The sequence below is a fragment of the Neopsephotus bourkii genome, unplaced genomic scaffold (assembly GCF_033783945.1).
Source record: "Neopsephotus bourkii isolate Nb327-2 ecotype Australia unplaced genomic scaffold, CSIRO-AGI_Nbou_v1 NB_384, whole genome shotgun sequence".
Lineage (NCBI taxonomy): Eukaryota > Metazoa > Chordata > Aves > Psittaciformes > Psittacidae > Neopsephotus > Neopsephotus bourkii.
In genome coordinates, this window is record NW_026900889.1 from 742,501 (window position 1) to 765,907 (window position 23,407).

Below are 23,407 nucleotides of genomic sequence, written 5' to 3' on the forward strand. Positions count from 1 at the left end.
TGGAGGCACGAATGGATGACCAGGCACTAGTTGAAGGCAGCGTGGTGTTCAAAGATGAGGATGACCCTACAGAAAAGAGGGAAGCCAGTCACACTACAGTCCATCACCAGTGCAATACTTACAAGGCATGACTTGTACTCCAGACTGAACACGTCTGCAGGCAGACAAGGAGCCTCCTCCACTGCTCAGTCCCCATCCTGCACCCAAAGGCTGTGGTGACAGGCACGCTCAGCAGCACTCTGCAAGCAGAGCCTGTCGTTACTGCAGTAGCTGGACTGCCAAGCTTTGCTCGCCTACTTCCAACCCCACAGCCTCTCTGTGCAAGATTACATCAGAATCGCACATTTAATTAATGACAAATTGCTGATTACACATCAGCAGCGTCCACTCACTGCCCACATTCTTGGAGTGTCTGGTGCATTGCATCAAATAGCAGTGCTTGAGCCAAAGATGAGCTTCTCAGCCCCAAAATCCACACTACAGAAGATAAACAAGGAGACGAGCAAGCAGCAAACCCATCTCCAGTAAACAGTCCCTCTCTGAGCCCGAAGGAAGAGGAGGCAGCACTGAACCTACCACTGTTCCTGTCCCTGAGGTGGTCAACTTCCCGCACAGTATTAATTGACAGATTGTTTATGACACTGCCAGGAGTGACGTAAGGGTCAGTTTCAGGGTCGATGTTTGGATAACCTTTCCATGGCTCACCAGGCCGAAACTCTAGGAATGGACACAGAAGAGAAGCTTATTTTGATTTGCTGTTTTACAACAGGAAACATCTGTCTAAACAACACATCTCCTAATGACTGAAAAGCCCAAACATTTAAGCGTTTCATTTACTTAATCTGCTCTTTTCTTTTCACCTCAGTCACTTCATTTCTAGTTTTTCTGGTCCCATCTCAGCAGGGTACAATGTACTGCTCAGAGCCCCATGAGAGGACATGTACCTGGTGTGAGGACACGTACCTGGAGGCCAGTTAACACTGCTAGAGCCGTTAGGCGATTTGGCACGGGGCCAGCCATCCCCAATGGATCCAGGGGGACTGGCTGGTGAATTACTGCTGTTCATAAAGTCGTATGGAACAAACGGAGACTCTTCCAGCCTGAAACCACTTGAAATAGCACCTAGTGATAAAACAAGTACGTATTTTTCAAAGCCAGTTCTTGTCTTTTCTCTCTATGTAAGAACATACCCCTGTAAAGCATTCATGAAGTATACAGCAGCAGACTGTCCTCTGGTGATGTCAAGTTACATAGGAAGTCATACAGGAGTATATGATCTAAAATGAAATGCCTCTGAATAACTCAGGAGCAAAATGTAAGAATCATGAAATAATTTCCTTCAAATGGGATACTTAAATTTAATAAGGAAAACATTCATTCAAGAGGGCAAGAGCTTTCTGTGAGACCTAACTGGTTAGCAGGGGTAGTGAACAGAATCACAGAATATTCTGTGATGGGAGGGCTCCTGGAAGAAGCATCTAACCAAATGTGAAGGATCTTGAGCTACTGCAAAGTTCTGCAACTCCTACTCATATTCCTGCCAGGGCAAAACAGTGAATGTAGAACTCACTGGAGGCAGAGGAATGAATGGAAGCAGGGCACAGCATCAAACAGTCTGTACAAGTCTTGTAAGGACAAGCTGAAAAGTTATTAGGCAGCAGAGCCAAAAACATTCTATAGTTCTGAAGGAACAGAGGACTTTTACTAGGGATTTGATGCGATATAGAGCTCAAACAATCAAATTCCTGACACCATTCAGAAAGCATCACCCACAGCTAAAGTAACACAGCACTGACTGCTGTGGGTAACAATCAGACGAGGTTCAGAGGTGCAGTGCCAGGACACCTCCACTAGACACATAAGGCAGCAAGTCATTTCACAGGAGTAAAGCAGCTGACAAGTCTATAAATATCCCAACAATCTCGAGACTGGAAAGTAAGAGGAGACTGGAGACATCTTACAGCTATCTTTAGACACAGAACCTTTGTGCTATAGACTCACATTTTAACTGGATGAGATTTCAAGCAACTGAAACAGTTTAAATGTCATATGAACCCTGATTACTGGGATGAAATAAGATGTAACCAAGTCCTCTGCCTCTTCCAACACTGAGTACAGCATTGGTACTTGTCTACCCTTCGAAGCTCTCCCTGGTTTTAGAATGCAAACGTACACGTTCACAAGCAGAACGTGTAATCAGAAATGTCAGACATGGTCAGAGTGAAATCCCCATAAACCCTCTTAAGGCCAGCAGGGTCAGGGGAACCAAACTAGAAATCTGCAGCTTTTGGTTCCAGAAGACATGAAGCATTCCTGTCCAGATCAAGGTAAAGCTAAGAGCAGCAGTCACGCTTAAAGACAAGTCTGGCTGGAAAGGGCATTCTGTACATTTCTACTGAATCCCATCACAACATCATTTCTGTAGGTAAAATCACTGAGGCAGCTCTGGGCTGCTGGAGGAGACGAGCAGCATGTTTGGCACAGACAACACAATACAAATTCTGACAGCTACGAGCAACACAGTAGTTACACCTCCAGAGCTAACCACAGCAAACCTGCGTGTGAGAGCCAGCAGGTGAACACAGGCTGGGAGGTGTGAAACACGTACCATGTTTGCTGGAGTTTTGATCCAAGGATGTGTTCACAGAAATGCTGTCGACTGTAGTCCATTTCCTCAAGCGAGATTGTGGCTCTTTAATACTGCTCATATCCATGTTTACATTCAAGTTTGAGTTCATTCCTAGAAACAGATATAACTTATGAAATACAGGCTGAACGTTTTTCTTCTGCTAATCACCCCTGTTGTCCCAATGAGCATTTAAGAGCATGTTACTATGGTTCTTTCACGCTTCCAAATCTCTGTTTTTTGAGAAACATTCTAGCATTTAACACAGTGAACTTACTCCAGACAGAAGCTAAGCTAAGCAATGCAAAGCACCCGAAGTTCTCAGCTGATGTCTTCATGCAAAAAGGGCAGTGGAAGAAGCCATTGGGAAGTCAGAAAAGCTCAAATACCAGCCCAGCAGCAGCACAGCTGATTTCATCTGGATGGAGCAGAGGTACTGCCCTTTGGAGAGCTACACTCAGCTAGAAAGGACACTTGTCTCACCGGGGGGTCTGCATTCATCCCTGTTCAGCAGAAGTTAAGTCCTGGTGTCTGCAGTTACAACCTCACTCCTGTTCTTGCCCGGGCTATTCCAGGACACCTCGCCAGCCTCAGACCACACAAGTAACACCATCCCCTCTCCATTTACCCTCCTCACATTGAGCAGTGAAACCTCAGTAAGAAGAAACCAAACACAACCTGTCTTTGCCTGTTCTAAGCTGTTGTCTCCATTTCAAAACATTTATCTGCCAGGGAACCAACACAATGCCAACCCAAATGAAAGCAAATACCTGTGAGCACCAGCTATTCTGGGCTTGGACAACTATGCCCATGCTCTGGACTTTGGCATGCCTGCTCCCTTCCCAGGTCAGGAAGAATCCTTGATTCCCAACCATACCTGGTTACCTTTCCAGCCCTTCAGATCTGTTTACTCCAGCTCTGAAAATAAACCACTACAACATTTTAACTCAGGGCCAGAGACGCTCGGGGAACGTCTCAAATCTCTACCAGCAACTCATTCATTCAACGCTGAAAACCAGTGCTCAATCTGGCTTCTGAGGGGATGCTCACTGCCACAGAGGAGCTGGTTTGGTTTTTCATTTGTTTGGTTGGGATTTTTAGTTTAGGCATGAGCAGATGTGGATGCCAGAAAAGCAGCACCTCTAAAAGCCTCAGAGAAACTGTCTCGTATACCGCAGGTTCCTGCAGCGTGGCAGGTGAGAAAGCAGCTACTTAACAGTACACAACAATTCAACTTGAGAAATGAAACAGGAAGGAACCTCATGCAGGCAGGAAGCCTGAACTTAAGACTGGCCACAAGCAAAACTCCAGTGCGGCACATGCAAGGCAAGAGCATGGCCTGCACCAAGGCACTGCCTCCATCACGCTCCACCTGTAAGCACAAGGGTTTCAGCAGCACTCTCTGCCAAACAAACTGCTCTACGAAGGGCAATGAGAATGCAAAGGAAATCAGCCCAACAGAAATGACCAGATTAGGATAAAATAGAAGAAAAGCAAATTGGAGGAAATAAACTGGGATAAGGAACAGAGGTAAATGGTAAACAGTAAACAGCTGGAGTAAGCATAAGACAGCATTACAAAGGGACCTAAAGTAAGGAGAAATATACAAGCCTGGAATTTCTGAAGTAGAAATTGGACAGAAGCCTGGAAATGTGGGGAGAAAGAAACAGGAGATGTTTGTATATATAACCGTTCAGACATTCTGCCTGAAATGAGACAACCATTCTTTAAAAATGAAGAGCTTAAAGCTTTCTTCCCAGGACAAAACCACCACAGGGGAAATGAACATTTTGCTCTACCTATGCAATTCCAGATGCATTGAAATGTTTTTAAAATCCAAAGAAATGAGAACACTTCAATGGATTCTTTGTGCGGATTCCACTTCTGAAAGTCCTTTAGCTCCAGGAATTCTAACTGCAAAAGGACTTTTTATCATCCTTGGGACCCAGAGGGTAAAAAAGAAAGAAAAGGAGACAGACATTCTTTAAGACCGTACAGCATCTGCAGTGAAATACAATCACTTCAGGCAATAAGTGTACTTGTGACACAGGTTCTTTGGTGAGCAAAGTTAACTGGATAAGCCCCAAAAGAATTACCACTTCATGAGAACTGTAAGTGCTAACAGGATTACGGTCCCTGTTGTTTTCCCAGGCAAATGAAAAGAAAGGGTGGGTGTTCTGTAAGCATTTAACTGTATGAAGTTAGTGTGGAGAAACCCACCTATGGGGAAGCTGCTGAACGCATTTATTGGCGATGGCCCTTTCTGCAGCTCAGGAGTAGCGTGGGGTATGACATTCTCAAGGAAGGATTTCATGGAGGGTTGATGGAGTGACTGCTGCTGAGAGGGTGGAGTTTGCTGCTTCATTAACAGGTTTGGATCAAGCTGACGGGACTGTTGCATCATCTGTTGCTGCATACTAAGAGATCGACCCTTAAAAAAAACAGAGCAGTTACAATATAAATGGGAAAAAGGCTTTTCCACATCTAAAGAAAGATCAGGAAATGCATCTCTGTGCTCTGTGCACCTATGCACAGCAGAGCCCAGCCTTAAGCTAAGCCTTTTTTTTTTTAGAGCTTGTCAAAACTTCATTCACTCTTGCACACTTTAATGGCATTTCTAACAAGAAAGGCAGCTCGGACAATGAACAGGTTTTAAAGCTAGCCTGAGAAGTGAATAATAAAGGGGTTTGTTACCTGCTGCTCCTGCTGTTGACGACCACCAGAAGGCATGCTTCTTTGATTCTGCGCTTTTTGCTGCTGAGCCAACAACCGCTAGGAGACAGTGTTTGGTGGTGGTGGTTGTGAGAATAGTTTAGAGCTGACGTGAAGTCTCTACTTAGACTTTCAAACAGAACCGAGCTAGCAGCTCTGGTGGCTTACCTGTAACTGGGAGATCTGAGAAAGCTGGTTTAACTGGGACAGTTGATTCAACATGGCTACCTGTTGTGGGCCAAAAAGTGGGCTCAGGCCACCGTTGTTTGGTGCATACTTCAGTAATGATACTGGAACCTGCAAAACAGACCAGAATGAAGAGTGACTGACAGTAACGTGCCACCAGTTACACTGGATGTAGGATATTATAACTGCTGTCAACAGCTGCCTAGTTTCTGAAACACTCCCCAAGCCAAAAGCCCTTTCAACTATTGACAGAATAGCCATCAGCAACACCCATAAACAAAATACAGTTTTCTGAAGCAGCATTTTGGTAGTTTACACCCAGAATGTTTTATGCACTTCATTACCTGAGGGGATAGTAATGGAGGAGGCACTTGAGCACGTGGATTAGGCTGAGATGAATTAAGAGGTTGTGCTGGAGGCTGCTGCATGCTCCTGGGCTGTGCTGCTAAATTACCAACACCAAACATACTGGGATTGCCATTCTGCGGGAAAGAAGGACAGTGAGTGACAGCAAACCTCTTCTGCTGCTCCTCCCACCCCTATGCATCTGAATTAGAAATTAAGTACGTATCAATCACATAGGTAGGATGTTATATCAAAAGGCATTAAATGCTGTCAAGTAACATGCCAAGGATATGCACACAGCCTTACCTGTCTAACAGAATTCAAGTTTTGCATACCCAGCCCTGCTAGGGAGCCAAGGGCTTGGTTAGGTAGTGCATTATTTGAAGGGGGAAGCTTCATGTTTTGATTGGACATAAACTGCATGTTTTGGGACTCGTCTGCTACAATGCCATCCTGATGGGACAGACAAACCGATGCCCAACACCCAGCCAGCAAGCAAGCAGAAGGGAGAAACCATTGGCAGGAACAGAAGGGAAGAGTCACAGACAGTCCAGCACCAGCAGGAAATAGGCAGAAAACAAAAGAGATCAGGTTAGTCAGTTGCACTGCAAAGGGGCTACAGAAAGTGCTTAGTATTACATATCAGTAAGTTAAAAAGAACAAGCATCTCTTATGGATTAACAAGAAAGCCCCAGTTTTCCCCTCCACGAAATGCAGAAAGCTAAGGAGCACACAGGTAACTACTCTGAACGCAGAGTCAAAGAAGTTTAAAGTGTCCACCAGCAGGACACCTACTGACCTTATCAAAGTAAGGACCGCGATCCATGGAAGACTCTTTGGAAATTTGAGGACGAGAACCAGGGCCTTTTCCAACCACACGGTTGTAATCTCCCACACTGAGGCCGTGCTTATCCATCTCCATCCGCTTATCTGGCAATAACCCTGGGAAAAGGTGAGAGAGGTGACTGCAGTATTCCAGACACCAGCAACCAGCCTGGGCTTCTGAAGAGCTGCACTGATGCTGCTCTCAAGCTAGAGACTAATGAAAGAAAACACCAGTTTAGCTTTGAACTCTCTGGACTTTAGTGAAAAGGGAAAGGAAACACTATGGATCAACGGGTATAGACAATTGAGAACTTGGCATCAGCACGGCGTCAGCAGGTTTTACTGGACTCCACAGAAATGCTGCTCTCAGTTCTTAAAACCAAGAAAGTTTAATTGTTCAGACTGGAGTTTCCAATTGTGAATGCCATGTGTCTGGTTTGGGAGCAAAAAGCATTGTCTTGGCTTTGAAGCAGTAGCTTTATCACACCCCTACATTCGTGTAGTATTTCAGAAGCCCTTCAATTTGATTCGGTTAAGAAAAAACCCTATTAGCTAAAACCCAACCAAACAAAAACCTTCACAAATGTACAGTATTTGTGTTTATTAAAAGCAAATATGAAGTTATCTTCTCATGAATTCTAGGCAAGCTACATGATCAAAATGTAAGCAGTAAAAAAGGGTCCATTTAATCCTTCACTGCATTCAGTGCAAGAGAATTACTTCCAAAACTGATGTTTTAAACTCAAAACTGAAAAAAGAAATAGTTTAAATATGGGGCTTCCCCTTAATATTCAAATCTAAATTTCAAAGAACAATCTCTTACACAATTAGACTGTGAACCTAAAAGTGAAAATACCCGATTTGATACTGGAGTAAGAAGATTGCAACTCCAATAAACAGTAGAGTGCCATAGATACTTTTAAATAAGAATTCTATCATTATAATATCAGTGTATTACAGAATTATGCTGGCTTTTATTTGCTGGAGGAATCATAAGAGTCACTGGATTCAAATAAAACCAGAACTGCTCCCAAGTCATTTCGCACTCAGGTTTAAACGCCTCTGAAATAACTGCTCAGTATTAATTTAGTTCCCAGAACTGAGAACGTGTTTCCAAGAATGAACCACAGTGAGGGACTGTGGGATTCAGAACGTGTCTGTGTGAAGGATGTATCCTGAGGGCAAGCCAGATACTTACACTGCAAGAAGCAAAATCACCACACCCTGAAAACACTCTTTCATGTCAGCTCAGCTTGATTTATGGGGAATATCACTAGAGCAACCAGGTGATTCATGTGTGTAGCATTACTCACATACACACAGGCTTTTTCTTTACAAGGGTATTCCTCTTCTTTAGGGAAGCGTATTTAACTATATATAGCTGTAGCTATATATATATGATATACATAGTTTTTGAAAAGTAATTTACAGAAGGATATAAACTAAAAGAGAGAGTGGGAAGGAAAGCAATGAAAGCCAGGCTGGCTCTCCTAGCCTTACCTCCAGACATGTCCATCTTATTGCTCTGTATGGTTTCTTCTGGTGATTCTCTCTGAAGTAATAAAATGAATCATAATTATTTAGCAGTATTTTTAAAAGCTAACCCAAAGAGATTCCTATAATACTATTTATATTCAAACCTGCAAGGGGAAAAAAGAGACAAACCAGATGCTTTTTAAACCCTTTAGCTGGTACCCAACTGAAGACAGGTATTGCACCAAAATACGTGTGTAAGATTAAGTAAAACCCCAGAGTACCACGTGAACACCAGGGTGGTGTTCACAAAACCACTTTTCATCAATCAGTTGGTGTTTTTGTAATGAAGATTCAAAGCAAATGGGTGGGTGACAGAGGGGAGACAAAGAGAAGAGAAAAGCACTATGAAACAAACCCGCCAGTTGAGCATGTTACTCCCTGTGCATTACAGTCAGCACAAGAAGAAGGCAGTAGAGCCAGGCAAAGGCAAATACTTACTGAAAAAGTGAGATTTGTGAATTGCTTAATGAATGGATTGATCCATGTTTCATCTTGCTTATTTCCACCTTTCATTATTCCCTTAAAAACAGAAAGGAATTCCTGTGATGCTCAGAAGGCGTTTACCACCTACTGCTAAAATGACATCATAGAACGTTATGAATGAAGATTAAAGCTTAATGGCTCCTCCCAAGGCAGCACTGTTCTGACTCAGCTTTTAGATCTGCCAACAGTGCAGAAACCTCAACCCAGGCGCCTCATTACCTTCGTGGGCATTTTCTTCATGTACGGTGGCCAATTTAAAGATGAGTTAGCTTCTTGTGAAGAACTGCTGTTCCACATTCCAATCTCCACATCCTCCTCTTCCTCCCAGCTGGTCTGACGACTGCCTGTCAATGGCATATCATCTCCACACCAACTATCTTGCATAGATTTAGGCCCTGGTTGGGAAAAAAAACCCAGCACTTGAGCATTTCAGTAGCAACTGACTGCCCTCAACACAGACCTTAGCTTGGTCCTTACGTCAAGATCATAAGCCCGCAGAAACATAGAGCTGCTGCAGAGCTGCTTCCCCATCCCCATAACCCTTTCCTCAGAGATGACACAAGAAGCACTCACCGGGTTTATTTGAAGCCTGTTGACCAAGAGAAGTGTTTCCCCAGCCAGAGGTGCCTGCTGCATCGCTGATGGGCTCTCCCCAGCTAGTACCAGTATCCATGGGCTTACCCCACGCTGAAGTTCCATTATCTACAGTAGTGGCTGGAGTAGAAGGCTCTCCCCAACCTTTTTAAAGCAGTATGAGTTACTGGCATGTTTTTAAACAGGATTATAAAAGCTACCTAAAGAAACTCAAGTGGTTTGCTTTTCTAGAGCCATAACACACAATAAAAAGCATATTACTGCATATATACATATTACAACTGTAAGCTGTTAAAAATAATCATAAAAATACAAATTTCATATGTAAAACATTCCATTTTGGTAATAGAAATGTCTGAAATGTTAAGTTCCTAAGAACTGCTCATTAGATTTAAGCTACTCCTCTCCACACTTGAAAGAGAGAACACAAAATACTTCATAAGCACCACACAAGCTCATCTACAAGTATTACTCGCTGCTCCCAAAACTACAAGATCAGAAAGTCTGATCTCGAGTCCATATAAACCATCCTCTTTCCTTCTGTCCCTTCTGGAGGGGGCTCTTTGGTAACATTAGGTTTTAACTGGTTTAGAATCAAATGAAGAAAAATACTTTCATTCCTCAGATATTAGGAAGTATTTCCTCTGTTTCCACATCCCAGAATTCAAGTACAGCTGAGTTACTTTAATTCCTCCATCTATTTAAAACTAGATCTTCCAGTCTGCATAAAAACACCAATGTCTACGAGCATTGCTGTTGGGTGTTTTTCCTAAATAAGAACGGTACTTCACCGGCACCCCCCTTTCCACTTTAAGCTAAAATATTGTTATATGAAGCAAGAACAAAAGAAGTGGTTTACAGCTAGCAGAAAACAGGGCATAAAACCAAGCCTTACCAGAACCCGAACTGCTCTCCTTGCTAGACATGGCACTTGAAGACAGTAGCTGCTGATGTACCTGTGCTTGCTGGTCTGAACTGCTGCTACTGTTTGGGACATTTTTATTCCACATATTCACATTTTTGTAGTTGTACTTGCTCGGATCCCCCCAAGCAGAAGTTCCATCATCAATCTCCATTTTGCGGCGTATTGATTCGGGGGATGGCTCCTCCCAGCCTGTGGGCTCTTCCTCCTTAGCCGGCGCCGGCATCGGCCCCCCCAGCCAGCCCGAGCCGGGGGGCTTGTTCGGGGCAGACGGTGCTCCCCAAGAGCCAACATCTTGCTTGTTCCACTCTGGAGAGTTGATCGGCTTGGATGAATCCCCCCAAACTTGAGGCTGATTGGGTTTAGGAGGGTCTCCCCAGCCCTGGTTCTGATTAGGCTTTGCAGGCTCATCCCATCCTGAGGAAGTATTTGGGTTTGTATTATTACCTCCCCAGGAAACGGAATTTGATTTACCTGGCTCGTTCCAACCAGATACTGATCTGTCACTGTTGCTACCTCCTGAACTGGATTTCTTAGCCTCACCCCAATGGTTACTTCTTGAGTTTTCACCCCAGCTATCGCTGGCAGAAACTGCCCAACCCTGGCTGGCCTTCTGTCCATCCGCCCATCCCTGTTTGATCTTCTGTGCGTCATTCCAAGATGACTTTTCCTCTTTGCCACTTCCCCATGATTGATTGCTCTTGACCATTACTGTAGCAGCAGAATCTTCTTCCCACCCCCCTTGGCTGTTTGACCCTTTGGAGTCTCCCCACCTTGTAGCAGACTTTGGATCTCCCCACCCTGATACAGATGAGGTATCATTATTATTAGGGTTAGGTCTATCCACACACCCCCCTGAGCTGGAAGTCTGTGTCACAGAGCCCCCCCAGGCCTCTGTCCCATTGTCAGTTTTTCTTTCACCCCTCGGTGATGTTTCGGTATCCCAGGCAGTGTTCTGTTTGATTGGAGTCTGTCCCCAACCAGAGTTGGAAAGGACACGTGGATCTAAGTCAGTTCTGTTCACTATGCTTTGGAGTAACGCGTGCTGGTCAACTTTCCTTCTCTCCCGGTTCTGTCCTTCCGCAGTGGCTCGATCTTCATGGCACCCAGAGCTCTCGGCGCTGCCCTCGCTGTCTGCTGTACCTGCTTTGGTCCACGCGCTGCTCTGCTCCGTGAGCTGAGGAGCAGCAGGACTCTGGCTGCTGAGGTCCTCCTCCTCTGCAGACTTCCATCCGTTTGTAAACTTCCTGCCATTGCCATTCACGCTTTCATTGGAATGCTGATTACTGGGCAGTTTACTCCATTCCCCATTTGAAATGTTAGTGCCAGTGTTTTGTGCAGGGTTCCCCCATCCTCTTCTATTCCCGCCAGCACTCGCACCATTCCCACTTCCCCACGGCATGTTCTGGGAGTTGACTGTCCCTGCCTCCCACACCCCTCCTCCTTTATTCCCATTGATTTGAAAGTTAGTGCTGCCAGGCCCGCTAATGCCTGGCTGCATTAGAGTTGCATTCACAGTGTCACCATTAGCTTGGCTGTTTGGGCCTGAACATTTGTCTCCAGAGTAATTAGAACCATAGGCACCCCATGTAGTACCATAAGATCCACCATTTTTCGCCTCACCATTGCTAAGATGAGAAATGGAAGTGCCATTTGAAACTGGAGAGGCCTGAATTTGAGAATGATTCATTGTGCTCACGCGCCAGGCCCCATGCCCTGTATTATTAGGCAGTTCGTTAATCTGCACTGAACCAGCAGAGTTTGGTAAACTAGAGGTCATAAAGTTAGTAGTGTTATTTGGTCCATTCATTTCAGTGTTAAGGTTTTGAGGTTGCCCACTGAATGAAACATTCCTTGTACCATTTACTTCAGAATCACAACTTTCCTGGAGGCTTCCCCAGGAACCATGGGCTGAACCACCCACCTTAGAGTTAATACTCTGACTATTAGATATCTGACCTATGGTACTGCACTGAATACTTGTGCCAGGATTACCACTCCCTACAGACCCTTTCAGGGCATGTCCATTGTTCTCCAATACAGACCAGGCACCATGGTTGCCATTTGAATTCAAAGTGCTTGGATTTAACCCTCCATTTGATGAAGAGCTTATGGTGCCCCAAGCATTCATTCTATTGTTGCTACTTTCAGATTTGCTGTCAGGAGCATCCACAGAAACTTGACATGTGCTTATTATGGTTCCGTGGGATAAGCCCCACGGCCCATTAATACTTCCATTGCCCACATTATTGCTGTTGCTACCAACCACAAACTTATTCTGAGAACCATGTCCAATGCCATTCCGAATGCCATCGCTTTCTCCACCTGTGCTCCCTGAAGCCATTATCACGAGGTTCCTCTCTGACCCAGAGCTAGAGGCAGAGTCAGTGTCCATACATTCTGATGTCAGCTCTGGGTCACTGCCAGTGATTGATGGCCATGCTTCTTTGTCAGAGCCGTCTACAATAACTTTATCCCAGTTTGTGCTGGAGTCACTATTTGAAGAGACTGGTCCCCAGTGAGAATTTTCATAATGGGATCCTAGACCACTGTGGTTCAGATCTAAAGGGAAGAGGGAAAGTCCAAGAGCATTATTATAAATTTAGTATTATTACTTCATAAAAGCAGAAGAGGAAAATAAACACATAAAGATGCTAAGCCAAAAATCCTTTTGCGTATTTGAACCCTCTAGTCCTGAAGGTGACAGAGAAAGGTTCCGGGTAAGTACAGCTGCTCAGAACACTGCCCCCCACACAACCTAGAACACTTCTCACCAGCAGGTAAAGCGGCACTCACAAGAGCACAGAGCAGCACTCCTGAAGGTACAGGTCATCCTTCCCAGAGAAACAGCTGGGGTATTCAAATACTCTGGATTTAAAGTACTTTCTAGAAACATCTCCATATTAAACCCTAAATACTACATAAAAATCAAAGACATTTGGAAAGGCAGAAATCTGAACAGGATAGTACACTGATCTAGGAGCGCCGATTGCTGTGTGACAGGAGCTAGAGAAACACCTTCCCACCCCAGGAAGACACCATAGAAGGATTCTTAAGTTATTGAGGAGATTTTCTTTTATCCAACAACCCATACAAACCCCACAAGACCAGGCTGAAGTTCTGCCCTGCAGAAGCTCAGATTAAGTGGCTGAACTGATGCTTCTCACTTATCTAAGAACCACTGCTTCTATTTCACTAGATAGGCTGATGTGGGAATCAGGAAGACGCAGACCCTAATTCATTTACACACTTTGCATGGTAAATACAGGCACCACGGAGTATTTGGTACAAAACAAGCACCATCAATTCTCATCTCAGGTGTCCAACGCTTTATGCAGAGACCTCCCCAATGACTGCTCAATCAAAGCATCAGCAGAAGATGGAACTATGGAAGTGTGAAGCGTGTGGAGCACAGTGATGAAGCTGGCAAAGGAACGCAAGTACAAAAGGCCACTGGAGCTTTTCACTTTGTATTTGCCTGCACTGAGAGAATAATGACACTGGTGCACGCTCAATGGCTGCGCATGCAGCAGCTTCTCTGCACATGAAAACATTTAGTTGGGTCTTTTTAAGTAAACAACTTCTTTGTAATATTCCCTTTATTGCCTTTACTTGGGCTATTCAAAACGTATTCCCTGGGAGAGCTGGGAGACATTCCTTCAGCTCAACATAACCCCAGACCTGCCTGTTAATGTGTTACTAGAAAAACCACTGTGGTATCTGAGCAAAATCCAGCAAACCCCAGGATCTCCAATCTCACACTGGTGTTTAAAGAAAAGAAGTCATTTAACCTCTATTAACAGACTAACCAAAGGTAAGAGTTGTCTGCACTCTCATGAAGGAGAGAATCAACAGCAAGCACCAAAAGCCACACTAATGAAACATCTGGATTGAAAAACATCAGCTCAGTAACAGATCAACTGGAAAAGCAACACTGAAGTGTACAGCTGCAAACAGCCCAAATTCAACATAGGGAGAGAGACAAGGGTTATGAGTACAGAACAGAGTGAAACAGCAAACAAACTGTCACTGCACAACAACAGAAGCCCTGTATTTACTAAAGATCTATTATCCTAATTTAGATGTGATGCACAGTTTGTAAGGAGCCAATGCACAGAGAGCAGGTAATGACTGATTTCCAGCCATGCAGAATGTGACCCCACTGCATGCAGAACTACCCTGACTGACAGTTTTTCCTCGACATAAACATGTGTTAGTGCTTTCTAGTGGGAACCACTGTTCTGGAATCTCCACCCCCTATGAACGTCTGAGATTAAGAATACAGATACTGAGTAAGCAGGAGATTACCTCTGGTGTTCTGTGTCTGGCAGATACCACAAAACCACCCTAAACATTGAGAAATCCCAGTTGACAACATACTGCCCTTGGTGCCCAGCAAACCCAGCCAACAGCAGCCCAGGCCTGGGCTTCTCCCCAGGACTATTCAGAAGTTGCAGGTGAACTTTTGCTCTTGAATCCTGGACATAAATAAATTACATAAACCTGAGCTTCTTACAGTCCAGTTTGTGCCTTGCTAAAGCACTCCAAACTCAGGAATGAGCAATTGCAGCTGTTGGCCTCTGCAGTGGTTTCCTAACTGGAGCAAAGGACAGGAGAGCTGCCAGGGCAAGGGTGCAGTGTCCTGCTGCACCCAACCCTGCTCCCAAAGAGGGACCATCCTGCAAGCTTTGCCTCTCCTCTCCCTGACACAGGGGAAGAGGGAGGATGAGGAGAGGAGGTTTAACACCTCCCCTTGAGAGCGGGCTTCGAGGAAAATGTGAAGGATGAAAACTTCAAGGAAAAAACAGAAAAGATGCAATGTGAAATGTTCTGCCAAGCCCCGCACCTGCTGCAGCCTTATGGGGACATGAACTAGAGCCACTACAGCCCCACAGCACTACCTGTGCTCCTCAGGGCTTGTCAGACCTGCCTGGGAATACTGTGTTCAGTTTTGGACCCTGCTATACAGAAGAGCTGTGGACAGGCTGGAGAGGGTCCAGAGAAGGGCCACAAAGATGATCCAAGGACTGGGAAGGCACGTGAGTAAAGGCTGAGAGAGCTGGGACTGCTCAGCCTGGACAACAGAAGGCTCAGGGGAAACCTCAGCCTCATGTTTGTGTTTAAAGGGTGGCTACAAAGAAGATGGAGACTCCCTTCTTACAAGGGGTCACATGGAAAGACATGGAGTGATGGGTACAAGTTACTCCTGGGGAGATTCTGACAGGACCAAGAGCAAGAGTTTTTACAACAGGAACAACCAGCCATTGGAATAATCTCCCCAGTGAAGTGTGCATTCCCCAGCGCTGGACACAGTTAAGAATCAGCTGGACAGGGTGCTGGGACGTCTAGTCTAGGTCATGCTGTGCTTAGAAAGGTTGGAGCAGATGATTCCTGAGGACCCCTCAGAACCCTGGGATTCTGTGGTTTCCTATGCACGTCCCCATGTCCTCACATAGCACATTTACTCCAAAATATCCTTAAAAAATGAACAGCCAGTGTTCTTCACAACAACAAAGAGCAGCGGGGAACATGCAGAGCTGCAGGTGCTACCCCAGTGTAAACTCAGCATTCAAACCAGAAAGGCCAGACATGACTTCCTCCACAGTGCTGTGCAATGTCTCTAATCTAAAGCACAGGCTTGCACAGATTATTCAGTTTAATACCACAAAGAGGCAATTCAACATGTAAGCAGAAAGGTAAAAAATAGAAGACACTTAGTATTTTAAAGCTGAGGTGCCACACAGTCAAACATCTGTTATAGTACGAATTCTGATGTTATTTTAGACAGTCAAAAGGTTTAAGCAAATGTAGAATGCAATGGCACAGGGAAGGTACGTGTCAGACATTCACACAGCACATGCTATGGGAAAACAGAAGGCAAAGAAAAGAAACATGAATAAAACACCCAGACAAGACTGTGTGACACACGTAACTAGCACAAAGACATGCAGTGCAAAGCAAAGGGGAGATGTAAAGAGCTAACCTGACTGGTTAGGGGAGTGGCTCACCAAGTCCCGAATGGGAGGCATGCCTATGGAAAGAAAAGCAAGACAGTCACAGAAGTGTTACTCTGGTAAAGCACCAACAGCCCCCAGAGCACTCATTGCTCTAACCCCATCTATTAGCACCCCTTCCTCAGGAGAGGTTCAGCTGAGGAGCCACGTACAGTCCAACTCCGGTTTAACACCAGTACATGTACAACAAACTTTCCTCTAGCCCTCTCTCATAGCTTCTTCCTCCTAAGAGTCCCATAGGCACTGTATGAAATCAAAGTGAATGCTTCCAGTTCACAAGTTCTACAGTTGGAGGCCATAACCGTTATATTTAAGGCACTGCTTCCTATATGAAGTCAGCCCCACCACTTCTAACTGCAGATCCCTGACCAAGGAAAAACCCTCAACTTACAGGAAGAACCTTTTGTTCCCCAAGGCTTCGCCTGTAACATCGTTTTGCAGCTCTGCTGTGAGATGCACATGGACAAAGTGAGACCCACTCGCGCCAGAGCAGGACTCGGAGCGACTGGACTAACGCCAGGAGCCCGGCGCTGCTCTCCCGTTCCGCTCTGTCCCACAGTTGTAAGCAATTACTGCTGGCAAGTATTGCAGTTCAGTGCATAAATCATTTCATTGTGGAACAACCACCTGGCCAGCCCCATGTGTTACAAGGCAGAGGCAAACATGCCGGGGCAGCATTCAAGACCTTCCTTTCATGTGCAGTTTACATACAGGGGGGGAAATATCAGCAAAGCAAACATCTGAACTGGGTATGAAAATGTTCTGATCAAGAGCCACTTATGTAGATTTGTTAAAATAACCACCTTGGTTGAGACTATCTTTTTCACAAGTACTGCACGCCGTGGGCTTCACTGGCATGTCTTTATTAAAGAGATAGGGCAAATGTCCTGAACAGCAGAAGAGAACAACTCGCAGGACTACCCCTTCTTCAGCTTTACTTCTAAACAAAGGGGGGTCATTTTCAGAAGAGGAGATGATTGTCCACACAAAACACATGTGGACCATTGACACAGTTAAAAACTTCTCCAATACCAAAGACTTCAAACACTTAGCGTGGCCAGGGCAGTTAAAAGAAGACTCTAAGTTTAGCAGTACTGGTGCTCCTGGCTTTCACAAAGCACCTACCAAGCAGTTACCACCCCAGCTGGAACTGGGGATTGATCCTACCCCAGGGTATGCCAGGGAATGACAGATCAAACTCCTGCGGCCATTACAAAGTCCTGCAACTCTGACTGCAGCATTTGAAGCTGAAGTTTTCCTTTTAGCCCTAAAATACAGATCAATCCCAATATCCATTAAATAATGCTTTAAAAATAAAGAACTTAATCTTCAAAGATACTGTGTTAAGGTATAAAATTTGTCAGCCCAAATGGCCTATGCGTGGATATTCTTTCAGTAGGAAGGGATCTACAGACATGCCAAATTTCATGAGATTTTGAGTTTCGGAGATAACACAGACAGTACCCAGAAGCTGTCACTGGAGGCTAAAAGAGGAACTGGAGAGCGAGACTGGGGCAGGCAAATGTCAGTGGTATTTCCTTTCAGATACCGAGGTGCCAGAAGGCATTAAGCCACTCACATGCTGCTGGACTACGGCCACCTCCCTGTTACAGGAGTCTGAAACCACCACAAAAACCCAGGACTGAAAAGCACTTTCCTTTACATTATCACCTTCCCTACATTTCTTAAAGCACGTGACAAATGGGGAACTCCTGGTTATTGGAAAGAGCTCTTCCAAGCATACAGACACATGGCACCAAGGCAGGAGGCCTTGGCTGCACAACCCCACTTGTCTGATCCTGGTCCCCCAGAGCACAGCACCAAGCTAACAAAGACCCAATAGGATGCTGCAGACAATGCAAACCTTTTCTTAAGGTGGGAAAGGGCTTTGGTCAAACTTTCCCTAAAGGCTCCCAGAACCTTTCTGTTACAAGCTTGACGTGTGGACATTTTAAACAGCTAGCCTATTCTTCCAACCACAGAAATACTCCAGGAAAGGAGGTCCCCACACACTCACTGTAGCACTGTGGCACAGGGACATGTCGCCATCTCCCAGCCTAAAAGGCCCCCCAGTCACAGCAGCACAACATCAAGCAAAACTGGGAAGAATGTGATACACAAATGGGAACCCAACTGATTAACTATTGGGCTGGTGTTCACAACAGAAGAGAAATGAAGGACACTATGCTCAAAGGGATCCTCTGGATACAATGAGGTGATTTAACAGGCTGTATAAAGAGTAATAATTCTTGAGTCAGTTTATCTGTGAGGTTTTATCTAAATCACTACTGGCTACTATATAACTTGACCAGTAGAGGATGTATGCTGGAGAAAAAGTTGCATCTTAGAAGCAAGCAAGTATATGAAAGGTTACTTTAAACCTGATTATTGACAGGATTATACAGGTGAACTAAAACCCCAAACATTAACTACTTAAAAATGACTTCTTGGAGTGGTAGAGTTCTCCCAGGATGTGACAAAAATAATACTGGAAAGTAATACCCAGCATTCCTCAGGGGGCACAGGGATAAGCTGCTTCCAACGCTCTGTTTACTTTCAGTTTAAATGTGCTTCTTCAAGATTAAGTAATCAGAACAGCTCAAAATTGAACTACAATTTGAAATATCATGGCTGTTTTCCAGAAACCTTCTTCTGTAGCTGAAGGGACCAGGAGTCACGTCCCTTGTGGTGCACAGAACACCAATTCTTGAGTGGGGAAGAAACTATTTGTGGGAAGAAGTTCCATCAACATGCAAGTATAAAAATAAGAAGGTATTTGCCCACCATATAAAGTGTTGGCATTAATACCAAATCCCTTTGAAAACCTACATCCCTATGGAGAAAGTTATTTTTTTGCCCAGCCTAAATTAGACTGCCCTTATTGCCTCCCCAAATTGTCCGAGCTGCAGGCCAGTATGTTCACTGAACAGCAAATTACACACATGTACTAGGCAAGCTTACTACTCTTAGAAGGGTATTTGAAGAGAGTGTGTAACAAGCCAACATAACAAAGGATAACTCAAATAGTAAAAGGTAAAGGTCGATCCATTTGCTAAGTCAACCAAGCTTTAAGGTAGATGAACAAAGAAAAACTCTGACCTAGTAGCTAAAAGCAACTCTCATATTCCAACCAAGCTGCACCCTGTCTGTCTTGCTAGAGAGGAAGAAGAAAAAAAGCCCCAAAGTCTAGAGATGCTGTTCAGAACTATGGGAATGACACTTTCTTGGGAGATCTGTGTATCAAAACTGGATGCAGAAAGTGATGCTTCGTACCACGACCATGCTTACATCAATCATTAGGATAAAGACTGGGAACTCAGAGCAGAGCAGTGGTCACACTGGCTCCTGTTCAGAACCAGACACATCCATTGGGCGCCACTGGCAACAAGAAGCAACTACAACGTCTCAGGTTTCTATAAGCAACTTGCACAGGGATGGCCCAAAGCATCCTGCAGTGTTTTTAATATTAAACTATGACACAGGACAATCCCTCGTCATGCCACAGCTTACATGGAGAATTTAAAGGTTAGCTCAAGTATTTCACTGACAATTGAATTGAAACTGTTTGAGTTCAAAGGGCCACGTGGCACCTGCCCTCACCTGGCTGTTTTTTGCTGCTGTTGGGCACCTCTCCGTTGGTCACTGGCTGTTTGTTTGTGACAGTGCTGCCTCCTGACTGGCCGTTCAATACTTTAGGAGTAGATCCCAGGTTTGCAGCTATCACCGGTAACTGCTGACCTCGTTTCAGAAGCTGTTTCTGTTCCTGGTGTCGAAATCGCGGTGGTACTTCACGAGGAGGGTATCGAGGCAAGGGCTGCTGCTGCTGCTGCTGGCTGCTGGCTGGGGCCCGCTTGGCATTATTATTAGTGCTGGTTGCTGGGGAAGTGCCGCTGGAGGTGACAGGCTGAGGCTGGCTTACACTGGTCTTGGTTTGTTCTGGCACTGCCCCCACCCCCAGAAAGAGAGAAAGTTGGACAAAGTTATTCATAAGAACAGCAACTCCAGTTGAAGACTAAGCCAATATTCTTACACATCTGCATGTAGCATGTAACGGCAGCATTTCTTCTTGTTCCAGTGGTAACTCATTCCCCATTAAAAGCTCAGTTATCCCATAACCACACAGCTTTAATAGCACAGACTGAGGAGCAGAAATATATCTTACTATCACTCCTAACAAAGTTATCTTGGCTAAAGTATGCTACTACTAACAAACACTTTCTACAGGGTCTTCTGACAAATCAGCTTATTTAAGCATTTAAACTATTTTAATAAATACCTAAATACTAAAACCCCACTAAGCTTAGTCCAATGGGAAATTTAAGTGTTATACTTAGACAAATGTTCTGGTTTTGCCCCAGAAGTACAAGAGGTGAACAGGACACACAGAACACCATTGGCACTTGCCTGCTTCAGCAGCCCTAGCATCCCAAGGGAGCTGTGTTGGTGCTGTCAGGTCAAGCTGCTCCAGCAGGAGCAGCTAACAGCACCGGTACCCCACACAGCCTGGCAGGACTGTGCCAGCGGGCAACTGCAGCTCCAAAGTACCCTTCAGTCTTGGCAGCATGGCCCCTTCAAGGCCAGATGAAGGTCAAACAGCTTGCAGAGGGCAGCTGGGAGGGAACACACCAAACCCTGATGCTGGATGAAGGCAAAATCACAGCGTCCTCCACCCAACACCTCCGCCCAGCCAGTACAGTGGTGGTGAGCTCGGGGTGTCCGGGTGCAGGTAATGTCACAGGTAAGTGTACTTTCTGTCTTATGCTTACCTGTACTTCCTGTCACAGGTAAGTGTACTTCCAACCCCTCACACTACTGACATGTCAATGTACGCTCCAGATTTCTCCATGAGACATCACATAATGTGTATACATTCACTGTGGAACTCCCTGAGACAGCACAAGACTCGATCACGACCTCTCTCAGCACTGACCTGCCTGTGTGGTCGTCACCATCTCTGCTCAGAGCTTCACAAGGTCTGAGTGGCTGAAGGCAAACAGTTTAATCCATGTGGCATTCCTGCTGCTAACAGCGAGGGACAGCTCAGTGAGGACAGCTTCTCCGGTGACAAACACACGGCTGGATTTAGCTCTGCACATTGGCAGCATCTAAACATACACAACTTGAGGCTGAAGAGCAGCATCCTCCAGCCATCTCCCCGCTGTCTTCCTTCAACAACTCCCTGGCATGGCAGCAGCAGGAACACTGTTACCACATGACCGTGTTTAATTTGGTTAAAGACCATTTTCTCATTCACTTTCAAGAACAGACGTGTGTGAATACAACATAAAAAATAAATGAAAACAAGCTCTTTAGGCTTTTGAATCCACTTGAACACTGACAGTGCCACTTATGACTATCATTTCTTTTTGTTTCCCCAGTAATACACAGTTACATGCTCTGAAAAGCACAAGCACAAAGGCCTTCAGAATAAAATGTCACCTCAGAAGCAGCACCTTCAGGTGCTCACCACCACACTGGCTCCACAGCAGTGACCCTGCTCCTCTATTTCACAGCTGACTGGAGCAGGACAGAATTAAGGAGAGGAATGGCCAGGACACAGGTTGATTTAACGTCCGTGGGGAAGAGGAGGTGTTCAAATGCCATTAGATACATGGGCAAGTTGATAGAAATCACCAGCACCGTATCAGATGCCACCAGTTTAAGCTGTTGCCTGTATTAAGAGCAGGTAACTGATTCCTTGCACAGTGTTTTGATGCATGTAATGCAGCAACAGATAATGATCAAAACCAGGTTTCACAAAGTAGTCCTGAACAAAGCTCTCCCAATTTATTCCTTTTAAAATGCCCTGTGTTAAAAATCATTAAAATGAGTGAAAGTGACTGAACCTTGGCGGGGGGAGCGCTATTTCAGCAACTAGCTAAGAATTTGTCACCACTTCAATGCATGAGCTCTTATAGCACATTTCTGTGGTCTGGGTACTGCAACAAGCTTTGGAACTTGAAAAAAAACCAACAGAAAACCACCAAAATTCTTCACATACCCCAATCTGTGCCACTGCATCCCAAATCTTGCTGCTCTGATCCATCAAAGTGATACAACCCACAACACCCCTGAAAGGGCCATGGAGGAGACTCTGTTTTCCTGCACTCCCCCTTCATGCCGTACAACTGCTCCTTTGGATCAAGGAAAATCATTTCTATGTGACACTCCATGAGACACCCCAACCCAGCTGCCAGCAGCACTGAGGGCAATGCAGCAACATTAATGCTTCCATAATTAAAGCTGCTTTAGGACAAAGTGTGTATTATAACAATCCAACTTGCAGGTAACTGAATCCCCCTGAACCATAAACACACCATGTCCTGCCCAGCCAGCCCCTGGGCTACGACACAAACAGCTCAAGAAATCTGTGTTTCTCATGTATTCTGTGCATTCATTTCCTTAGCAAACATGGCCATAAAGCCAGCAAACTGAAAGGAAATCTACCCTGTAAAAGCTGGACTAAAGAATCAACAGTTTACATTCATATGTTAATTTTAAACTGGAATTAACCCAAAGTGCAGCATGGATTAATTGCAGTTTCCCATCACTTCCCAAAGTACCCCAGACTTCGGTTTTAAGCGATACAATTGACCCTGTCCAATGTTTTCTGGTCTACACCTTCAGCAGACTAAATAATACATTAATATTCCAACATGGCTACGATACATTCCAACAGCCCTTAATCCCCACTTTAACATTTCAATTTGTCATAAACGAGTTGCTGGCTTGGTAGAAGTTTGCTCTGCCCACCAGTACGTGATGTAGAATCACATCAGGGCAGAAAGCTCATTTACCACCAGCGAGCTTACAGAAGCGAGCAGTAAAAAGGAGGTTTCCATAAAGCACAAACCTGCTGCAAGCCCGGAGCAGGGGATGGAGAGGTTACAGTGAACAGAGGGATTCCAAAGAGAGACGCTTCCAACTTGTGTTGCTTTCCCACTCGGCAGACTTCACCAGAAAATGGAGGAGAAGCATGGTGTCATTTTACTGCTCCCGGAGAGCCGCTGCCAGCGCCTCCTGAGTGGGGCCACGGCTCCCTCCAGCCCCAAAAATGGCAGCCCTGCCACTAACTTTAGTGCAGATGGAAACCAGCTTCTCGCTCGCACCGGCTCGGCGGGCAGAGATCAAATCCCTCCCGAAGCACACAAAGAGCAGCACCGA

General features: G+C 45.1%; 2 protein-coding genes across 8 annotated transcripts in view; one reads left to right on the forward strand and one right to left on the reverse strand.

Moving 5' to 3' along the window:
• PALB2 (partner and localizer of BRCA2) overlaps positions 1 to 23,407 on the forward strand; it is a 168,884-nt gene that overhangs the window by 24,416 nt on the left and 121,061 nt on the right. The window lies entirely within an intron of this gene.
• TNRC6A (trinucleotide repeat containing adaptor 6A) overlaps positions 1 to 23,407 on the reverse strand; it is a 46,415-nt gene that overhangs the window by 4,505 nt on the left and 18,503 nt on the right. For 3 of the 7 annotated variants that reach the window (XM_061349111.1, XM_061349110.1, XM_061349109.1), the window contains 17 exons: positions 19,844 to 20,185; positions 16,213 to 16,260; positions 10,203 to 12,791; positions 9,287 to 9,451; positions 8,933 to 9,108; positions 8,669 to 8,749; positions 8,195 to 8,246; positions 6,669 to 6,811; positions 6,176 to 6,322; positions 5,869 to 6,006; positions 5,507 to 5,635; positions 5,321 to 5,398; positions 4,847 to 5,057; positions 2,609 to 2,740; positions 964 to 1,122; positions 577 to 717; positions 1 to 66 (listed from right to left, as the gene is read on the reverse strand). The exon at positions 1 to 66 is cut by the window's left edge and continues 42 nt beyond it. In XM_061349111.1, the coding sequence (XP_061205095.1) occupies positions 1 to 66; positions 577 to 717; positions 964 to 1,122; positions 2,609 to 2,740; positions 4,847 to 5,057; positions 5,321 to 5,398; positions 5,507 to 5,635; positions 5,869 to 6,006; positions 6,176 to 6,322; positions 6,669 to 6,811; positions 8,195 to 8,246; positions 8,669 to 8,749; positions 8,933 to 9,108; positions 9,287 to 9,451; positions 10,203 to 12,791; positions 16,213 to 16,260; positions 19,844 to 20,185 (4,797 nt within the window). The other 4 variants (XM_061349112.1, XM_061349113.1, XM_061349115.1 and 1 more) reach the window with 4 other exon arrangements.